Here is a 16,920-nt window from a genome sequence, read left to right on the forward strand (position 1 = left end):
AAAGAAACCAGGGAGTGGGTGGAATTGACAGATTAAGCAGAAGACAAACTGGACTTGCAGATACAAGAGTATGACTAATCCAAAGATGACCTTACATTCATGTGGCAGTCTGAGATAGGAGAGCATTGTGTAATTTGAGAATGTTCAGTATGAATAAAAGCCATGATAAATCATCTGTGATTATTCAGTGACTTTTATTTCAGAGATTTGTGTTTTCAGTGCCTTTAACAATGATATGATGTATTTTTTATTCTAGTTTAATGACTATACGGACTAGCCAAAGTAACTCTTTTAAAATTAAGTTTGCATTGTAATATTTAGTTCAAAAGAAACTACAGCCTAAAGGGAGGGAGTACAACCTTCATTACAATTAATATGATCTAGAATAGTAAGTCTTTTCTGAGAAACTTTGTGTACCTTAGAGTAGGTAGGACCCAAGTTTTACTTCTAGTTTTGCCTCTTTATTAGCTGTATACTTTTAAAGTTTTCCTTTAAGTTCTCTAAATCAGTGTCTTCATTTGTAAAATGAAACTAATAAAACTGCTTACTCTTTATTGAGATGGTTTTATTTTATAAATATTTTAAATATGTATATAAATATAAACATTTTATAAATTTTATTTTATAAAACCATCTCAAAGAGTAAGCAGTTTTATTAGCTTCATTTTAAAAATAAAAATAAAAAATAATTATGTTCATTTTAAAAATAAAACCATCTCAAAGAGTGAGCATTATTCTGATCATGATGTTTTACTAGGCTTATGATATTGTCCCCATGAATCTTTCTCCACAGATTTCTTCAAGGAGTAGAAAAGGACTGCCAATGTATACTTTAGTATGGATCAGAATGGGTGATCTGAATAGAGGCAGACAAGAAAGTAGAATTAGGGTACCACAGTAAATAAGAGCCACACTTATTTAATATTTGACCACTGTGTTGATTTTTTTAATGGATTTTTGTCTTAAAAACTGCCTCATCTCTCTGGGATTTGTAAAATTGGATTACAGTTTGATCCTAATTCTTACCGTTTCTGGTCTTAGGCCGTTCAACACGTACTTAAATGCATTTCTTTTGTCTCAGTCCATCCATTTGTTGTCCCTTGTTTCAGCTAGTAAGGCCCAGGCAGATCCAAGCACAGCATTGCCTCAGCACTCTAGAAGAGCAGCACGGTTCCTGTATTTAGAGAACATACCGTTCATGAAAGTTAGATATTTACTCCCTTTCTCAGTATTTAAGATGATAGTGGAAGGACAGGAGAAAATATAATACTCAGATGTTGAATTATTTGGATCATATGGCCAAAATTTCTTCCTTTTTTTGTATTTTTGAAACAATTCAGGGGGAAGAGAGGAATAAACAAAAATTAGATGATAAGCATATCCAAATCATCTTCATCTTCAGCCAAAATTTGTTCCTTTTTTTGTTTTGTTTTTAAACAATTCGGGGGAAGAGAGAGGAATAAACAAAAATTAGGTGATAAGCATATCCAAATCATCTTCATCATCCTTAAATCCAAGTCAGTGCATATATAGCTCAAAGATTCTCTGATTTCATGAACTCCCTTGACCATGCTGTGAATAGCATTCATGTGTTATATCATGTAATATTCGAGGACATTAGTATTAGTACAGTGCTTCCAGTCTTTCTCACATCATAGCTCACATAGAAAATAATAATATTTTTATCACCCACCAAGGTAAATGGACAAGGCAGCTGGTAGCAGATACCAGCCTAGGAGTTCTGCCTCAGCCTTGTTCAGCATCCAGAGAGTGAATGGAAGCAGTATCTCTTCACACCTGTGACGTGCTTGCACTATCAGATACACTACAGTTTCTGCACTCTGCATTAGATTACCCCCAGGTTGTACATTATTTGCTGACCCAGGGTCTCGCTAATTTCTTTTTCTTATGAATAGTTTGAGCATGTTAATTGTAGGGGCTACATGACATGTTTTAGTAAGACAATATATGAAACTTAGAGCATCCCAAAGGAAAACATTGGAATAAAAAGTTACCATTAGTTGAAGACAGCTTTTTATAATGAAAATAGGCTGACTTAGGAATTGGGAGTCCTGGGCTTGAATTGTAATTTAGGCAACCTTTGACAAATCACTTCTCTGAGCCTCAACTTCCTTATCTTTGAATTGAAAAGGTTTGAACAAGATAAACTTTAAGCTGCCTTCTATCTCTAAGCCATGATTTTGTATTGTCTGTAAGTCTTTGCTGTTGAGTCAGCTGCTTTGCTTGGAGTGTTTCCTGTGTGCTAGGCACAGGATAAATGACTTCTTATATATACCCTAGGGTCAGATTTTTGGGGCTCCTCAGATCAAAGTTTACTGCTTCGATGCTGGAGGAATTAAAAAAGAACTAGGATGCTTAATGAAGAAAAGAGAATAGGCATTGGAGAGGGTATCTGAAAGGAATGAAGCTAGCCATAATAATTTAGTCTTTCAGATGTTTATGGTTATCTTTGAAATATTGTAGCTGGCAATTCTGGCAACCTTAACCTCTGACGATAAATTTTCCTAACTCTCATTTCTAGAAAAACTCATTTCTTATTGCCAATACATCAGCTATGTAAGCATATATGCAGAGGCTGCCAAATCTTGGTTGTCCAACTTGGTGGAATAAAAAGTTGGTGTTAAGAATCCCTTTAGGAACATTGTTTTTCCATGGTTATCCAGGTCCTTTCTGTCTAGCCATATATTGGGTGGAGGAGGCTACCAGGCTGGAGAGTAGCAGAGATGGTATGTAGGAATCATTAGATAATCATTCTCGATCTAGTTCCATTATGGGGATAGTCATTTACCCTGTGGAATAAAACGGTAGCATTTTTTCATCCAACAAATGTTTATTGCTTATTTACCATGTGTCAGATATTTTCCTAGGAGCTAGAAATTCAAACCTGAGTGGTTCCTGCTATAGTGAGACATAGACAAGCAGGTATATAATATACAAGCATATGTACATAGATACAAATTTATGATAGTATTATCAGTCTTCGAGAGTTTATTTAAATAAACACATGAGCTTTTTTTTTTTTTTTTTGAAACGGAGTCTCCCTCTGTTGCCCAGGGTGGAGTGCAGTGGCGCAATCTCGGCTCTCTGCAACCTCTACCTCCCGAGTTCAAGCGATTCTCCTGCCTCACCCTCCCAAGTAGCTGGGACTACAGCCACATGCAACTAAGCCCTGCTAATGTTTTATATTTTTAGTAGAGACGGGTTTCACCATGTTAGCCAGGATGGTCTCAATCTCCTGACCTCGTAATCCACCTGCCTCAGCCTCCCAAAGTGCTGGAATTATAGACATGAGCCACCACGCCCAGCTGCAACTTTTTTGTAACATTCAAAACACATAAATAAATTCTCCCTTTCTTGCTTCCTATTTTCATCAGGAAACATTTATTGAGTCATGTGTCAGATACATTAGAAAGAGGGCTAAAACTAGATCATGCATTTATATATCAAAAAATACTTCCAAGTAAATAAAAATTAACCCAATAATATACTCTTAAGGAGACATGGTTTTCTGTTTGTCTGTTTGTTTGTTTGTTTGTTTGTTTGTTTGTTTGTTTTTTGAGACAGTGTCTCACTCTATCACCCAGGCTGGAGTGCAGTGGCGTGATCTCAGCTCACTGCAACCTCCACCTCCCAGGTTCAAGCAATTCTCCTGCCTGCACTTCCCAAGTAGCTGGGATTGCAGGCCTGTGCCACTACGTCCAGCTTATTTTTGTATTTTTAGTAGAGACAGGGTTTTGCCATGTTGGCCAGGCTGGTCTCAAACTGCTGCCTTCAAGTGATCCACCTGCCTGGGCCTCCCAAGTGCTGGGATTACAGGCATGAGCCACCACACCCAGCCAAGACCATGGTATTTCTGACACATGCACAAGAAGATATGTACATACATATATACATATATGTGTATTTGTGTATATATAAAAAAAGATAAATTTGTGTATAGTTGTGTAATTTATATATTTATCTTTATATATGTGTGTGTATATATACACATATATACCTTATGTGTATACACATACATATATACTTTTTATATATATTTTTAAAATGTTTGTACATGCCCAAAAAGGATACTTGAACCTAGTGGGTAAATAACCAAGAGAAACTTGCATTTGTGCCTGCATATATGTATGTTTGTGAGTATGTGGATGTGTGGGAGGTAAGGAATGAAGGAAGGGAGAGAGGGAGGGAAAGAAAAAAGGGAGGCGGAAAATGAGGAAGGGGAAAAGCAGTCAGTGGTCTTAGAAGGAACCACAGTAGTGACTAGTAATTTTTACCTTAACTCCCACTGCCCCGTCTGTATTCTCTATTAAGCTCCAGTTAGTACACCATTATTCATTCCATCAACTGACATATCACTGGAATTGACTACTCACACAAATAAAAGAAAAAAGAATAATTTCTGTTTCAAAAATAAAAAACATCCACAGACATTAGAAGAAATGGTACTTATGTGCTCCAACAACGATGGTAAAGACAACTTGCTGAAAGTTCTTCCACAACAGAAAAAAAAAAAAAAAAATTAAATCTGAGATTTTTTTTTTTCTTCGCTGGGCAGAAATTCATTCCAAGAAGTACCAGCCTGTCTCATTTCAAAATGCTCTCCTTACCAAGGAAGCGGAAGTGGTCATATTCCTTCCCACCAAACTATGGATGAATTATAATTATCCTACCTCTTGTGGGACAGTGAAGCAGTAAACATCTGCTATACTGAATCAAAAACTCCACAAATGAAACTATACCAAATGAATCATACCTGGACTCAGATTAAAGGATCTGTATTTTGTTTACCTTTTTCTTTATTTTCTTGCAATCTAAAATATGAATTTGTCAACTGTGGCCCCAGATTCTAACTGAAAGGGAATAATATATGGATTCCATTTGCCGATTCTTGTTTAACATTGAACATCACAGCTTTAAAGCACATTGACAGTAATATTTGTAACAATTTTTCTGCTTGGTTTATTATTCCCTCATCATTTTCTTTTTCTTTAAAAGGATGATACAAGTTAGAAAATTTAGACATGAGGTCCTTTAGTTTTAGTTTCAATAACAAAGGAGCAGAAAGTAGTATTTAAACTTTATTTCCAAAAGACACCAGCTTCACAACTAGTGTTATCGTAATTTTATGTGTCATGATCTATGTGATAGTACTACCCTGTTCACCTGGAATAAGGAAAGGAAAATGGTCAATTCTAAGTTTAAGCTGTGAAAACATATATAATAGTCTACTTGCTTTAAAAAATGTTGTCTTTTTATCTATTAGAGAGCAGAAAGACAAACTCGAATTATGGATTCAGCTCAATATGCAGAATTCTGTGAAAGTCGACAACTAAGTTTCTGTAAGTAACCATTTAACTTTGCTTAATTATATGCGTAAGAGATTTGTCTTATAGATGTACTGAAGTATGACAGGATCTGTTTCTTAGAAATTGGTGAATTTAATATATGTGTATTTGTAACTGCTATAGAAACAATCTCTACATTGTGGGGAGCCTATAAAAGATTTTCCTACCTTCTACTGCTTTGCAATTAATAACATTAAGAGGTCTTAAAGGGTACTGGTAATATACAGAGTGCTATGTTAATTATTTACAGTACTTTTAATCATAAAAATTCAATTTTTCTTATTATTTCCATTTTAATTTCTAGTTTCCTAGTCATATTTACACTAGTATTTCTGATTGCATTTGATCCATAACAGACTCTGATAGTAGTCATGACATTTAAAGGCCCCCAATATTAATTATGGATACCAACCTTTTCCTTTATGTATACTCCTATTACCACAAAGGAACATATCAGTGGTCTCTTCCATTTTTGTCTAACCTACTGTGGTATGTATTCAGTGTTAGCCAGATTTATTAGTACATGCTCTAGTAACACTAGTAACCTTGTGGTAAAATTAGTACTTTCACATCACTGCACATCAGCTTATTAAAAGTGTATAATGACTCATAATAGTGAGCTCGATTGTGTAGCAAAACATCCTTACAGCAAAGTTTCAGTTATGACTAAGGCTCTCAGGGTAAAGGTCAAAGAAGAAAGTGTGATGAAAAGTCCAGTTAAAAATATGACAAAGTAGCACATGACCATGGTCTGAGGGATTATAGAAACAATGGTGTCTTCAAATGAAAAGCTATTATGTGGTCACAATAACAGCATATTTGATTTGGAAAAAGAAAGGGAGAGCTTCATTTATAGATTATAAAGTGCAAATAAATGACACATTTCATAGTATCCCATGTAAATGTCAGTAAAATATAGGAAAACATGTTTTGGAAGATTTTTTTTTTCTGACTAAATATACTTTCCAATTTGACTAACAACTTGGCATCATACATCTGTGAAGCATTAAGTAAATGGCACTTCAGATCATGGCAATTTCAGCAAATGAAAGGTTTTGTATTGTAATTTTTAGGTTTAAAAATGGCATTCAAGTCTTTATAAGTATCAACCTCCAGTTTATAAAGTAACATTTAGTGCAGTTGAACTATTTTTTTAAATTATATTTTAAATTTAATTCACTTAAAGGAACAGATATACTACTTTCACACTAAAACTCATAGTCTTAAAGTATCCTAGTATGCCTTCTCTTTGAAAATCAGATTTTCAGTTACTTCATGTTTTTTTGGCTGTTTGTTTTTGTTTGTTTTGTTCTTGTTTTTTTTGTTTGTTTGTTTTTTGAGATGGAATCTCACTGTGTTGCCCAGTCTGGAGTACGGTGGTGCGATCTCGGCTCACTGCAGCCTACTCCTTCTGGGTTCAAGTGATTCTCCTTGCCTCAGTCTCCCAAGTAGCTGGGACTACAGACGTGCACCACCACGCCCATTTAATTTTTGTATTTTTAATAGAGACGGGATTTCACTATGTTGGCCAGACTGGTCTTGAACTCCTGACCTCAGGTGAGCCACCATACCCGGCCCATGTTTTATTTTTAACTCAATAATAAACTATAGTAGATTAAAAAATAATATTTTCCCTTCCTATATAAAATAACTATAGTATAAACAGTATATTGTGTCTAATTTTCTTGTCTTTAGAGTGGAAGGATTTGGTCATTTAAAACTACTTATATATGGTGCCCATAGCTGCTTTATTATGAAACCTTGGTGGGGAAATCTGTTTTATATGACAAAATACTGTGGTTGAGAATGCTTTAATCCATGTGGGTCAGCAAATTCGGAAGCTATTCCTGCACTCATCAGAGTGTTATACTCTTTTCATTCTTCTCCTTCTAACAAATTACCAAGATACAGGAATTGTGGTCCTGCCATATGTATCTTCTTAAGTATTTGATCATAGCCATCCCTGGAATTACTGGTATATTTTAGAATAATGAGTCTGTAACTTTATAGGCTGAGGGTAAGCTGTAGCATGAGCACACTAATCTAATTCACAATTCAGTCTTTTGTTTTTATATGTATATAAGTCAGAGAGTTATTTCTCTTAAAGTCTTTTAAAATCTGATATTAATATTGACACACAAACCTCATAATTATAATTAAAGAATAATTATAATAATTTAAATTATAATTTATAATTTATAATTAAAATATATAATTGGTAAATTATTTTCCAGTCCTTTACTTTCAACTTTTTATTTTATATTTGATTTTCTCTCAATTTTCTTTGTAATCAGAGAGGCTCTGTGTATTTTAATTGATTAATTTATATGGATTTAATTACTGATACTGTATATGCTGTCTTGTGTTTTAAATTTACTGTGCTTTTTAATTTGCTTTTTCTCCTCCTTTTTTATGTTGTATTAGATCGATTGGGTTTTCTTCATTTCTTTTTCCTCTGCTAGTTTGTAAGTCCTATATTCTCTTTGTACTATTTCAGTTGCTTTTTTTGATATACATCCATGACTTAAAGTTTTTAAAATTGGTAAGTATTTGGCTGGGCATGGTGGCTCACGCCTGTAATCCTAGCACTTTGGGAGGCCGAGGCAGGTGGATCACCTAAGGTCAGGAGTTCGAGACCAGCCTGACCAACATGGTAAAACCCTGTCTCTACTAAAAATACAAAAATACAAAAAAAAAAAAAAAAAAACTAGCCAGGTGTGGTGGTGGACGCCTATAATCCCAGCTACTTGGGAAGCTGAGGCAGGAGAGTCACTAGAACCTGGGAGGCAGAGGTTGCAGTGAGTCAAGATTGCGCCATTGCACTGTCAGCCTGGGGGACAGGGCGAGACTCTGTCTCAAAAAAAAAAAAAAAAAAAAAAAGCATTTATAAGTATTTAAACTTTGCTTCTTGGCCTAATGTCATTTTTTCCTACAGCTCTGTACATGCTTAAAACACCGTTTTTTTATCTTAAATGGCTTTATTTTGCCCTCATACTTAAATGATTGTTTAGTTGGGTAGGAAATGGTAAGCTGATCGTTACTTGTTAAAACATGATTCCCTTGTCTTTTGGCCCCTGTTGTTGGTGGAAGTTTGCTGTCAGTCTGCTTGTTATGTATTTTTCCTGTGGAAGAAACTAAGAGAATGACGACATTGACTCCAGGTCCCCCCTTATATGGGGAAATGAGCACACTGGCCAAAGTAGTTGCCCATCAATATGTATAAAGGAAAGGAATAAGGAACTCCTGCTAGGGAAGGTTCCAGGGAAAACCATGCCCTCTGAAGAAGGCTATTTTGAATTAGGTTGAAATTGCAGAGTAGCTTATTCTGAGTGGACTAAGCATTCCGGAGGACCCTAAGGAAAGGACTGGGAATGGAAAGACTGTTGGGAAGGGATGGGATAGAAATCACCAAATAGTATGTAGGCATGAGAGAATGGAATATTGCAAGAAACTTAAATTTTATTAGTGATCATTGACAAGAAAGATAAAAAGTATGTGAGATTAACCCTAAATTTCCATATGAAATTATCATGTAAAGTTGTTTTTTAAGTTCAGCACAGCACAGGCTGAAAATCCAGGTAGTATTACAAAGCTAATAATCCTAGGAACTTTTGACCATTGCTCAGGATTCTATTTAAATTGTTAGTCAGTTTCCAGGTTATCCTTTCTCCTGATACGTTGGGAAGAGGGGCGAAGGAGAAGGAACTTGTTTATTCTCAGGCCCCTCTCACCTCTTGATGAAAGCAAACTGTCTTAACTAGAGGTATCTGTGCCTCCAGCAATACCTTGGAAGCGTCAGGCTCTAAAGCCATCCTTCTCCAGGTGACAGGGAAGGAATTAGCTCTCAAGGAATCTCCACCTCTTGGTGGAATGGCAATAACCCAAGTGGTTTTTGGGACTTCTATGCATGTCTTTTGATGAATAGAAAAGTTTGGACCCTACTCTTTTGTTTAAAAAATACTTTATTCATTCATTTATTCATTTCTTCTGGAAATATTTCTTGTGAGTCTGCTAATGCCAGGCATTATTCTAGGTGCTAGGGATACAGTTGGAGATATATGGTCCTTGTCCCTGCATTCTCAGTGGTTACAATCTAGCAAGGAAGCTAATTCTGTTGCTTATGTGGATAGATCCAACTGAATATTAATAATGATCCTTTCCTTCACTTTTAAAATCAAATGTTTAGAGCACAGTTCCAAAATATCTGTTTCTGTCCTAAAGATCTGTCAAGGAGATAAGTGAATAATGTACATCTCATTGATCTTGCCAAATTGCTGCCTGTTAACTTTAACTTCAGAAGTATTCCACAGATGTTAAACAAGTGTTTGTGAGCTATTGCAGCATACTAGTTAGATGGAATGTTGCATGTCAGAAAGTATTTGGAAGATTTGTTACTTTGGGGAGATAGCTTTAAGGAGGATTATCATAATTCTGCCATATTTGACAGCTTTGGGTATATGCTTCGATAGCAGGACTTAATGTTTTCTATGATTTATTTAAAAGAGAACTCTTCTGTATGTGGAATCCTTGAAGATTCTATATAGAAGGATCACAATATCGTGCTTTGAGTTACTGTTAAGTGTTTTATAGACCTGTGGGGCCAGATTAATCAAAAGAATAATCAGTGGATTATAAAGAAAATCTTATAGATTTCATAAAATCTTCACTATCAATCTTTCCCTCTAGGTTACTAGTTAGATGAATAATGTCTAATGAAGTGCCTATATCAAATTAGACTCTGCTTAGCACTGTGGCAGTGTAGAGATATTTAACTAAAGGTTATATACGTGCTTGGTTCTGTATATGCTTGGTACTATTACACATGCAGAGACATAAGGCATGGTCTTCTCCCACAAAAATTTGTAATATGGCTTAAGAAATTATAAGCATTTGTGAAAGAATGTCTGATGGTATCAGTGTTCAATAAATGGCTAGAGTGGGGAAGTACACCTTTGGCCTGTATGATCAAGATTCATGGGAATGAAGAAGAGTGATGGGAGAGCATCCCCTGGAAGGAAAAGAGTAGGAGTAGACACACAGAGAAGAAGACTCAAGGCCAGGTGATGGTTTAATAGGGAAATATCACAAAGGCTGCTTGGAATCAGTCTCGATGGTTTTGAGAGTCAGGATTAAGAATTTAGACATCTTCATAATCAGAAAAAATGTAACCACAGGCTTAGATTAGACCAGATGTCAGTTTATTTTATTTAACTTTAAATTTACAACACCTTTGAGCCATTCTAGTAATAGACACTTTTTTGGGGGGGGAGCGGGGCGGACAGAGTTTCACTCTTGGGCAGTGGCCCCATCTTGGCGCTCTGCAACCTCCGCTTTCCGGTTTCAAGCGATTCTCCTGACTCAGCCTCATGAGTAGCTGGGACTACAGACGCCTGCCACCACGCCCAGCTAACTTTTTGTATTTTTAGTAGAGATGGGGTTTCACCATGTTGGCCAGGATGGTCTCGATCTCTTGACCTTGTGATCCGCCCGCCTCGGCCGCCCAAAGTGCTGGGATTACAGGCGTGAGCTACTGCACCCGGCCTAGACACTTTTTTTAAACGGATTTATTTCAGTAGGTTTTTTTGGGGGAACCGGTAGTGTTGAGTTACATGAATCTTTAGTAGTGATTTCTGAGATTTTGGTGCACCCATCACCCGAGCAGTGTGTACACTATACCCAATGTGCAGTCTTTTATCCCTCACCCCCCTCCCACCCTTTCCCCTGAGTCCCCAAATACCATTGTATCATTCTTATGCCTTTGCGTTCTCATAGCTTAGCTCCCATTTGTGAGAACATACGATGTTTGGGTTGCCATGTGGCGGAGGCAGGGTTAGGCATGCCTGAGCTCAGACTCTTCTTGGGCGGGACTTGCTGCGGCCGCTGTGGGGGATGAGGGTGTGGCTTCTAGACCAAGGGAGTTATGTCCCCAGGGGCATTATGGCTGCCTCTGTTGCCCCACGCAGGTCGCCAGGGAAGTGGGGGAAAGCCGGCAGCCACAGGCCTCACCCAGCTCCCATGGAGCCCACAGAGCGAAAGCCCGGTCTCACTCCCACCATGTCCCCTTCCTGTAACAGCACCGAGTTTATTTCCAGGCAGCTGGTGAGCAAGGCTGAGAACTTTCCCCAGGCTACTGGCTTCCTAGGTGAGAAAGCAAGCCTACTCACAGTTCCTCTGCGTCCCACAGAGCCTGCAGCGGTGATTCACCTCCTTCAAGGGGTCTGTGGCTCTAGCCTTTTCTGGTATATTCCTGCAGTAGTTCTTGGAGCCAAAGTTCACGGTGTGGGTCTCCACACGCTGCTCTATCCATCCAAGTGGGAGCTGCAAGTTAATCCTGCCTCCTATGTGCCATTTTCCTCTGAGACAATAGACAATATTTTTGAAAAGTATTAGCAATAATTTCTGTATGTTTCTTTTTTCATCACAGGTTCTTTCTTGCAGGATTTTCTTTCTGTATGAGTAAATTAAGGTTACATCAGACAACATCTTCTGACTGTTGTAACATAAGCTGTAGCCAATGGTAAATCTGACAGTGTGAGAAGTATTAAACATTAAATGGTTTAATATACTATGTCATATAGCATAGGTATAAAATAAAAAATCCAAATATGTAAGAGAGTTGTTGAAAACAACCATTGTGTTGCCTTATAATTGAAAGTTAAAACTTGAATTTCTTGGGGCCAGAATATCTAGATATTAATAAAAGCTGGAACACATTGCATTTTATGTGCATTATTTTTTGTGTACAATTCTGAGTATACATATTTTTCATTTTGTGATAGTAATGTGCAGTATTAAAACACTTTAAAAATTAAAATTTCTACACTTGTTTTTTTTACATGACCAGCCAAAAAAGCTTCCAAATTTCGAGACTGGTTGGACTGCAGCAGTATGGAGATAAAACCCAATGTTGTCGCAATGGAAATCTTAGCATATTTAGCGTATGAAACTGTGGCACAGGTAAGAATTCTAATCTGTCATATCAGGCCACACTGGCTGTTTTTTCCTTATCTCTGCCCATGATCAATTCTTCTTCTGCCTGCTGCTCTACCAGGAATAACAGCCATGAATTCTCTCCTGTGACATTTACATCATTTACTAAAATTTAGTTCAGTTATGTGTATCTGCATCCTCAATTCAAGTGGGTGTTAGGATAAGAAAGACAGTTTCTTGCACCTTTATCCTAATGAGAAATGGAATCCCTGCATACTTTTTCTTGACATTGAACTCTAAGTCCACATCTGCCTTGTTTAGAGTTTATTTTTGAACTTTGAAAAACTCCTTTCTACGTATGTGAGATCTTAAGAGTACTTACCAAATTCTGGGTCTGGAATCTCGCCCTCTAAAAGACTTTCTCAAGATGTGGTCTTTTGACCACAAGCATCAGCATCTCCTTGGTTCTTGTTTAAAATGCAAATTCTGGCCAGGCACGGTGGCTCATGCCTGTAATCCCAACACTTTGGGAGGCCGAGGCAGGTAGATCACCTGAGGTCTGGAGTTCAAGACCAGCCGGGCCAACATGGTGAAACCACATCCTGCTAATAACACAAAAAAAAGTTAGCCAGGCATGGTGGCGGGCGCCTATAGTCCCAGCTACTCAGGGAGGCTGAGGCAGGAGAATCATTTGAACCTAGGAGGCGGAGGTTGCAGTGAGCTGAGGTCATGCCATTGCACTCCAGCCTGGGCAACAAGAGCGAAACTCCATTTCAAAAATAAAATAAAATAAATAAAGCAAATTCCTAGACTGTATGCTTAAAACAGACCTACTGAATTAGAATCTCTGGACTTAAAGCCCAGAAATCTGCACTAGTGATTATGAAATAAATTTTGAGAACTACTCTCCTAAAAGGTCAGAATATATCATGACTAGGTCCATTCACCAGTCAATTAAAGTGTGTGCTCATGTCTACAATATAGATTTTTAGGCAAGCAGGATTATCAGTAACATTCACAATGTATTGCTTTTAGGTTTGCCACTTCAGTGGCATTCATGATTATTACTAGCTATGTGACTTTATTTCATTCTTCTGGTCTTCTAGTTAGTGGATCTGGCTCTGCTTGTGAGGCAAGACATGGTAACTAAGGCAGGGGACCCCTTCAGTCATGCCATTTCTGCAACCTTCATTCAGTATCACAACTCTGCTGAGGTAAGTACAAAAAAATAATCTGCCTTTAACACATTTGTGAATTTTGTCACATATCTGGTATTTACATTAGTGTTTCTTTTAAAAGGATTATGCAGGAATGTATAGCCTTCAGTCAAAGAATCTTAATACATTAGACATTCCAATAAATATTTAATTGAGCACCTACTATGTGCCAGGCCCTGACAGTCCATGTAAGACAATGATTTTTTTCACCTGTTTCTTACTTCACTTAGCTTTCCTAGCCCTTCAATGAAAGGGATGGTTGCAAGGCATTTCTTATTTTTATGGGAGATGAAAAACTGGTTTAAGTAATGTTGGAAAAGTCATTTATTTCTTTGTGCCTCAAAAGATAAGAGTGTTATCATTATTATTCACATAATAATTCCTGGCATTTATTGATAACTTTCCATTTCAATTATTGATTCATCTCTAAACATGATTTAAAGAAGCTTGTCTTCATTCATCTTGAGTTTTTAGATTGCCCCTACTATGTGAAAATTATGTTCTTTTCTGATCTGCTTTTGCTATGGGAACTAAAGTTTTCTTGCCAATTTTAAGGCTCTGTATAATAACTGTGCACCACTTTTAGTATATAGAATATCCTCTGTAAACAGCATCTACCTTAAAACCAGAAATGTATTGCAGTGTGTTGAATATATTTGCCAATATTTGACCCTTTTCACTAACAAAAACAGCAGTTTCACATAATTCAATCGAATATCCATAGATAAGACAGTGAGAAGGTTAAGTTCGTATCTACATGTAGAGTTGTAAAGTAAGTTTTGGATCAAGTTGGTTGAAATGTATAACCTGAAAATGGTTAAGCTCTGTATATACCTTAATTACACATTTCTACTCCTTGTTAATATCTGTAGGCAAGGATAGTGGTTCAAATCATCTCTAAGAAGTAGTTGTAATCTTTTTTAGGTCACAGACCCCTTTGAGAATCTGATGAAAACTATAAACCCTTTTACTAAGCACATTCACAAATTTTTCCTACAGTTTCAGGCTGTTTAGAGACATTCTGAAGCCATTCTGTGGATCCAAGGAATCTGTGAACCCTATGGGCCATAGGTTTAAGTTTCTCTGCTCTAGGATACTTAGAAAATATGTTAAGATATATGCCTGTATAGCATCTTATTACAAACAAAAGGACAATTTAACATTTTCTTATGCTGCCTGGAAAATCAAATTGGCTTGGAAACTAAATAGAAATTAAAATGTTTATACCCATTAAAAATCCATTTTTTTCTTAGAAAAGGTCATACATCATTATCAGTCAACATACAAAAGTCCCTAAAGCTTACTTAGTTGATTAATCACTATTTGTTTTCTTTATGTTACAAACCCAAATTATGATGTCAAAGAACACCCTTTAAAATGTCTTTGATGCATGTTCACTTTATGAATATGTGTATAAGTATGCTTTCCATTAACATCAGACAAATTTGTTATAACATTTCTAATTGAGGAAATTTACTGTGAACACAACAAGCCTAGTTTTCTTTTAACATTCAAGTGATTGCTTGCATGCCTAGGAAAACTCTTTATTTCCCCTTTTTTCTTGGTTCTCCAGGGTGGCCAAGCTGCCCTGGGCAACTGCTCAGCAACCACAGCCGCTGTTCCCAGCTACCCAGCAGTTGAGAGGAATATCCTATATGTACTGGATTTCCTGGGCCCTCTGGGAGGTGGGAGCATGAGTGTCAGAGAGCCTTCTGACAAAATATGTTAGTATAAGCCTCAAACTTTTTTCTGGCTGGCAGACACCCCCCTCCTCTCCTGTGACTGATACAAGATGAATATTCAGAGATTGGAAGTCTTCCTGCCCTTTTTCACCTGACAAAATCAGCAGGCAACATTAAGGGCCTGTACATCAAATACTATACCAAATTGAGTCCAAAGTGGGGCTCTGGAGACTGAGATGATCTGTGTTCAGGGAGACAGGACATTTTGTAAAACAAATAAGCAAATAATTGAACAAACAAACAGTTTAAGATGGCATATACTAGTCTCCAAATGAGTGACTCAGACAGAAAGTACAGAAGTTTAAAAGAAAACAAAACAAAAATCCTCTCGTTGCAGTCAAAGACTTTAGAGAGAAAGCTGAGGTTAAAGGAAAAATAGGACTTTGATAAGGTAGAAGTTAGGATAATACTCTAGGACTCAAAGACAGCATAAGTACCATTTTACAAGGGGAAAAACCCAACGCTGTTTAAAATATTCAAGAATTAAGGTTCATTAAAGAGGAATAGTAGGCATTTGGATTAGAAAATTAAGGCTCAGATTGTATAGAGTCTTAGACTGCTAGAGTTAACAAGGAATGGATGGTTGATGGTTTCTTGGCTGAAGGGTGAGGAGTTCAAAAGGGTGTTTTAAGATCCAAATGGTAGTGCCATGTACAGTGGATTAGAATTGGAAATGCAAGATGTGGGGTTAATACACAGTGCATTTTATTTTATTTTCTTGAGCACTAACCATATAAGGAACTGGGCTGATTAAGATTGGGTTCTTACTAGATTAGCAAGTTTAATATTAATTCAAGTTAACTTTCTAGAGTTTCTAGATTTTCTGTGTTGCCCAGGCTGGAGTGCAGCAGCTGTTCACAGGCATGCTCATAGTGCACTGCGGCCTTGATCTCCTGACCTCAAGCCATCTCTCTGCCTCATCCTCCCAAGTAGCTGGGACTACAGGCACACCACTATGCTCAGCTGTTTTTTAAAATACATTATGAAGAATTGCAGGCCAGTAGTGCAGTTGGTATGATTGATAATGAGGAAAATATAGATTAATAATACCATCCATTTAAATGATTTTGAGATTTTTATTTGCCTGTGAATTTCTTAGGAGCCAATATTATGATGTGACTGATAAGGAACTTCTTTTAGTATTGGGCATCATCCTGTAGAATGGACATTGACACAGTGGAGCATGTCTAAAGGAGAGTAATGGGAGAGGGGGCAGGTGTGTGAAGGAACTGAAAAACATGTCTTGTAATAACTGCTGGGATGAACTTGAGGTGTGTGACCATTAAAGAGAAGAGACTATGAAATATCAGTCTTCAACTATTTAAAAGTGCTTCTACATAAAGAAAGAACAGACTTGCATGAACATATCTGTTTATGCATTCTCATGTTGGTGAATATCTGGACTGTCACTAGTTTGTGAGGTATTGTGAATAAACCTGCTGTGAATATTATTGTACAAGTTTGTAAGGATAAATGCTTTCTTTTTTCTTAGGTAGATGGCAGTGAATGAAATTGTTCGGTCATAGAGTTAGGCCCGTGTTTGGTTTTTAAAGACACAGTAAGACTTTTTTTCCAAAGAGGTTGTACCATTTTATACTTCCACCAACAGTGTATTAGAGTTTCAGTTGCTCCACAGCTTCATCAACATTTGGCATTGTCATTTTT

General features: G+C 37.0%; 1 protein-coding gene across 20 annotated transcripts in view; it reads left to right on the plus strand.

Moving 5' to 3' along the window:
* The window catches only part of SUPT3H (SPT3 homolog, SAGA and STAGA complex component), a 529,437-nt gene that overhangs the window by 404,836 nt on the left and 107,681 nt on the right, over nt 1–16,920 (plus strand). For all 20 annotated transcript variants that reach the window (XM_074037868.1, XM_074037869.1, XM_065543947.2 and 17 more), the window contains 3 exons: nt 5,285–5,360; nt 12,211–12,323; nt 13,403–13,510. In XM_074037868.1, the coding sequence (XP_073893969.1) occupies nt 5,285–5,360; nt 12,211–12,323; nt 13,403–13,510 (297 nt within the window). The remainder of the gene's footprint in view (nt 1–5,284; nt 5,361–12,210; nt 12,324–13,402; nt 13,511–16,920) is intronic.

The sequence above is a fragment of the Macaca fascicularis genome, chromosome 4, assembly GCF_037993035.2.
Source record: "Macaca fascicularis isolate 582-1 chromosome 4, T2T-MFA8v1.1".
NCBI lineage: Eukaryota > Metazoa > Chordata > Mammalia > Primates > Cercopithecidae > Macaca > Macaca fascicularis.